Source organism: Erpetoichthys calabaricus, chromosome 7 (assembly GCF_900747795.2).
Source record: "Erpetoichthys calabaricus chromosome 7, fErpCal1.3, whole genome shotgun sequence".
Classification (NCBI taxonomy): domain Eukaryota; kingdom Metazoa; phylum Chordata; class Cladistia; order Polypteriformes; family Polypteridae; genus Erpetoichthys; species Erpetoichthys calabaricus.
The window spans coordinates 105319526-105325525 of record NC_041400.2 but is presented as its reverse complement, the minus strand read 5'-3'; the positions used below and the strand labels follow the sequence as shown (position 1 = coordinate 105325525).

The window sequence follows — 6000 nt, the reverse complement described above, 5'->3', positions numbered from 1 at the left end:
GTGTAGTCTGATATGTCCAATGACTTGTCCGTCCAGTTTGACTTGATAAAAGCATTCTGCCAAAAGTACAATGCACACAATGCAGGCGCAAGGAGTAAGGAAGATGGGTGTCTTGGACCATACAAACAGAAGACAGGCTTGTCAGTCTAATGTTTCATGTTTTATATACCACGAATGGAAAAAAGGAAAATGAATACCACAAAGTACTCATGTGCAAACCCCACTGTACTGACTTTGCCTCAAGTTCTGTGGAACTTGGGCAAAATGCATTGAAGTTAATCAGGAACAAGAAATCAAGTTAGTTTTGAGTAGATTATATTGGTGTAATGGTCTAGGTGTTCGCTAGGAAAATGTCTGCCAACTATGCTGGACCAATTATTGTGGCCAAAAATCTGACCTGGGATGTGAGACAGCAGTGCTAACCATTGCAACACAATACCTCCCGGAGATAAAATTAATAGAATTAAATATCAGAACAGTAAAATTTCCTACAGGCAGGAAACGAACTCACCAAGGCTTGCCTTGCCTACAGATTCTAGATAGTAAATATTTGCATCTCTGGAGCTAAAAATTAAAATCCTGGCCCTTTTGGTTGTTCACTGCCACTGCTACCAAATAATCGCAACATTAACGCATGTAGATTCTTCACTTGTTCCTGTTTGCATCATCTGCAAAGCACTTTGTGTAATATTATTAAAGGGAGTAGGCACTCATATTACATACAAGTCACAAACAACGATAAACAAAAAGACATTATCTTTTAAGATGCAAAACCACCAACACATTTCCTGTTTCCTTCTGTGTGCACATATTGTGTTTAAATGTATTTTCTAATTTTTACTCCACTACTAGGATTAGTGTTATATACGGAGGTATTGGTGTTGGGGGATTTGTACCATTCAACATTAGCTGTTACAGCTCTGTGATGGATTGCTGGCCTCGCAAAGTATCATGGAGACCTGGAGAAAAAAAATTTAAGCCTGCCACATGGCAAAATTTCCAGGAAAACATTTTTCAAACAAAGTCACTGGTGAAGACAGCATATTCGCTGTGAAAAATACTTTGCTGTATTTTGCTGATCAACACTAGCATCGTGATTTGATTGCAGCGTAACTCGCCATACTTGGAAAGCATTTTCACAGCACTAGCTCTGACATGTAGGACTTTATTAGCTGTCAGAGAAAGGTACAAGCTTGTGATACTTTGGAAACGTGCAACTCTGCTGGAAAGTCATTTCAGAGTCTTCTAATTTAACATCCTATGCAATTTCTCATTGTGTAATACGACATCTTCAGGAGACGAGGCCAGCACCTGCAGTCGTCAAGTTTAAAACCTCTTCTTACTAGAAGTTGTATTATGCAATGTGCACTTAGAGATTTTTTTTTTTTTAATACAAGGGACGTTCAAAAAGTTGTTTTTTTTTGTTTTTTAACTCTATCAAGGATTTTAAAAACAAATGACATCACTTTTCTACACAGTCACCTTTGTTCATGATGCAATTTTCCCAGTGTCATACTAACTTTTTAATGCCCAATTACTACTCCTCCCGCCATCACCGTTTACAACGAAAATATAAAAGAGCGGAACCATTTTGAACGTCCCTCATACATTTTTTTTATATTGTTTGCCATTTTTCCATTTGGGTCCTTGTTAAAGCCCACTGTACCAAGAACTCTACTTCAATTGACCATGAAAACTTGATATTAAAGCACTTGTTCAGCTACTACTACAGGGTGAAGAGATACACAAATGGATCATTTTTAGGCAGAGTAATCTTTTAAAGCTCCTTCCACTGAGTGAAGAACTGTTGGTTAGGTTGCCCAACAAATTTAAAGTGGTCCTTTGTGAGTGGGATGAAGGACATTTTCACCTGACAATTCCTTTGAACCTTAAAAATGTAAATTTCTACTACTGAGTTGCAGAATTAATGAAATGGAAAAACACATACAAAAACAACTTTTTATTCTGATTGCCAAATTATTTTAAGGCAGGTATAAAAAAAGAAAGCATTCAATATACACTTTACATAAAATAAACTAGATTACAGCATGAAACAAGTAACCAGGCAACGTCTTTTAAATCTTTTCCCTAAATGTGGATAATTGTAAACATTTAAAAAGGCTGCAGAACTATTCAAGTAATAGAACAATCACAAATGTCTTCAGCTATGCAGGCTATCGGGTAATTGCCATTCAAGGTCATTAAAAAACATAATTATTATTATTATCATTATTATTATTATTATTAACAGACATACATTATATTTTGCCATTTAAAATCTATACAGTATATACACCACAGTTTTATGGTACTGGCACCCAAAGCCCTCAGAATGAATATTCTTCACAATTCACAATTACAAACAGGTGAATACAGTCCATGTACACGGATGCAGGTTTAAATAATACAAAGCCAAGGAGTTTAGTAAATAGTACACATATGTATTGTACCAAAGTGTCACTTGTATAGCTAGCCTCTCCAAGGGCAAGTAGAGAAAATTACAATATACATACAATCAGGCACACTGATACAGAACAATATATTTCTATACAAATATAGTGGCCATTTCTTTTATTCTAACACTTTAATTTTTTAAAAATTTTTTATTTTTATTTATTTATTTTTTTAAATGTGACAAACACATTTTTCTACTAATGCTTGCCACTAGCAGCTGACCCTGCATGTGTGAGCCTGGTTACTGTTACAAAATAAAAGGTTAAGAATATATATTTCAACAAAAGTGTAATTACAGCAACATTGGTAACTCTGTATAAAATTTTCAATTAAAAAAAATGAAATGACGTTTTTTGCCTGCCATTAAGGCAATCAATATCAACACCATGGAACTGATGTCTGTTATAAAGCATTTCTTCCCATGTGATCCAGTCACATGCTTGCTATGTACATTTTCCCCCCTCTTTTCATTCCCTGCAATATAAAAAGAGAAGGAAAGTTTAGTAAAAAAAAAAAAAAAATATAAAAAGAAAATCTTCCATATTGTTATTCTTTCTAAAAATGCAATCATTTTCAGAAATTGTCTTCAAATACAATATTTTACTCGACAAATTTAGACATATTTTACATTAGCTCAAATCCGTTAGCCTGATTTCTACAAGTACATACTTTGCATAAACACATACTTTTAAGCATAATCCTACCCATTTTAATATGCTTTCAAATAAATTAATCTCGTAATTTCCCCCCTCAAACAATTATTGACTTTTTTTTTTTCTTACCTCCTTTGTGCAGGAAATATACCAGATGCTGTAGCCTGAGCAGCCACCTGCTGACTGGCAACAAGGGCAGCAGAGGTCAAACCTAGAGGGAGAAAATAGAAACCTGCTTATGGCTCTTGCTGTTTCACAATGCATTTAATTGACTGAGCACCATGGAAAATGAAGAGTGCATTACATCTTTGATTTCCACTACAAGCTGATCATCATACTGTTTACATCCTCTTAATCAAACAAGCTGGAGAATTCTAAAATTCTACTCAGGCTGAATAAAAAAAAAAATTGTAAACTGCAAGGCATATTAAAATGTCACTTTCCTATCTGGGTTTGCTTAAATGATTTAAATTATACTTCCACTGACTTCTAACACACACAAGGTCTTCCATGAAATTAAAGAGACTGAATGAAATCAACCAAAGAATTGTGATTGATGTAATGATAGACCTCAGAAAACAGTACAGAACAATTTTCACAATGAAGTTCTGTTTATCAGACTCATATTTTGGACAGACTAACTGCTAAAGGATCTTGAGAAAGGGTAGATCATATGGTTGTTTTCTGATACTTACCTGGATAAGGATCATATTGGCCTGGTATAAGTGGATACCCCATTCCAAGATGCGTGTGGTGATGTGTATGTAGGTGCCGTGCAAAGGGTGAATGGCGTTCTCTCTCCCGTTCAGTTTCTCTCTCCCGTTCAGAAGGGCCTTTCTCTGCAGGCTTTAGGGCAAAAACAGTTTTGTAAGTACTTAGAAAGACAAGAACGTGCTTGTTTTTTTTATTCCCCCTGAAGAATAAGCCATTGTACAGTTGCCATAAAATATACATTCCAGATCAAAATATTAAGATCAAATGTTGTGTTTATCTATGGTGATCACCCAAGGGATTCTAGATTTCTTTGCTAAATTATCTATCAGTCATGAGACTGTTACTTCTAGCTTACATCTGTTAAAACATGGAAATTTAGATCCTTGGGAATGAATATGAAAATAATTGCTGACTAAAGTTTTTAACTATTGAATAATTTGTTCTCGGGGGTTAAAGCATCCAAGTAATGGGCTCAAAATGTGGGAACAAAAGCTGCACTTTATTGTAGGCACCACTCAGTCAGGTTAGCTTTGATAAATTTTAATTAAAATGCTTAGCTAAACTACAAAGCCAAGTCATCACATAGGAAATGTCTGAAGGAAGTCATGGGAAACAAGCTGACCTATCTTTTTGCTTAGCAACAGTAAAATCAGTGCTTATCAGATTTCACATTTTTCCTCCCTTTGAGGGTTATGAATCACAGGGCACCAAGTAGTGAATAGAAAGAATACTCCTAACCAAATACTATTTAGATTAAAGGTGGTGTTAAAATCATTTTTGCTACACTCTACCATGCCTTAAATCTGTTTATGCTTTGTACATGTCTTTCAAGTGACGACAAGTTCAATATTATACTTAAGTCATGTTTTAAAAACAATGAGGGATTCAGAAAAATTTCCCATTTCAAAGCCCAACAGAAATGATTCTGTAAAGATGATAACTGCAATTTACAAAGCCAAAACCTAAATAAAAGCTATTTTCTTTTTATAGTGAGCTTTAGTCTCTGTTATAAACAGTATAATAGCAGATTCATCCAGAAGTGTCTGAAATGTCTTCCGAATGAATGTTCATAATAGGGTCCCCAAAATAACTATTAATTCTTTGACAAGAAATTATTTACAGACTACAGTCCACATACCATTGGAGATTTACTGCGGTACTGATTGGCATGTTGCTGGAGCAAATCTAAAGCTTTTGATTCAGAAGCTGGTTTAGTGCTTATGCTGGGGCTTGTGTTTGCTTTCTCGACGTCTTCTCTTCCAGCCATCTTCCCATATATTGGATAATGGAAACCTTAAAACATAATAAAATTACCTTAAGAACCATCGTTTACACTTACAAATCAGCTATCTTTTTTAAATCAAATGCTTAAACAACATCTAATTCCAAAAAAAAGTGTGTATTTTTGTCAAATCATGGCTGAAATAAATGCACTGTATATTTTTACAAGTGGAAGATACAATAGGTGAACATTTATAAGTAAGTTAAATACAGTAATCCCTCGCTATATAGCACTTCGACTTTCGCGGCTTCACTCTATCGCGGATTTTATATGTAAGCATATTTAAATATATATTGTGGATTTTTTGCTGGTTCGTGGATTTCTGCGGACAATGGGTCTTTTAATTTCTGGTACATGCTTCCTCAGTTGGTTTGCCCAGTTGATTTCATACAAGGGATGCTATTGGCAGATGGCTGAGAAGCTACCCAACCAGAGCGCGTATTACGTATTAAATAAAACTCCTCAAATATATTGTGAGCACGGGGGCTCTTCGCACCCCTAGAGGATACGGCCGCTCCTCAAAAAACGCTGAAAGATTACCTTCACATTGCTCTCTTCTTTGCTGGGCTTACATATGGCTGCTTTATCAAGCGATATGATTCCTGCACAGTGCTTCGCATACTTAAAAGATCAAACAGCACGTACTGATTTTTGATTTTTACTTTTCTCTCTCTCTCTGTGACATTCTCTGCTCCTGACAGAGGGGGTGTGAGCTGGGGGGCTGTTCGCACACCTAGATGATACGGACGCTCGTCTAAAAATGCTGAAAGATTACCTTCACGTTGCTCCCTTCTGTGCAGCTGCTTCGTGAAGCGACATGCTGCACGGTGCTTCGCATACTTAAAAGCTCGAAGGGCACGTATTGATTTTTGATTGTTTATTTTTATCTGTCTCTCT

The 6000-nt window shown here is 35.8% G+C and overlaps 1 protein-coding gene across 4 annotated transcripts in view; it reads right to left on the bottom strand.

The window, feature by feature from the left end:
* Positions 1-1945: 1945 nt before the first annotated feature.
* The window catches only part of znf608 (zinc finger protein 608), a 61760-nt gene continuing 57705 nt past the window's right edge, over positions 1946-6000 (bottom strand). For all 4 annotated transcript variants that reach the window (XM_051929428.1, XM_051929429.1, XM_051929427.1 and 1 more), the window contains 4 exons: positions 4960-5114; positions 3803-3953; positions 3237-3318; positions 1946-2928 (listed from right to left, as the gene is read on the bottom strand). In XM_051929428.1, coding sequence (XP_051785388.1) covers positions 2922-2928; positions 3237-3318; positions 3803-3953; positions 4960-5114 — 395 coding nt within the window. In that variant the 3' untranslated portion in view covers positions 1946-2921. The remainder of the gene's footprint in view (positions 2929-3236; positions 3319-3802; positions 3954-4959; positions 5115-6000) is intronic.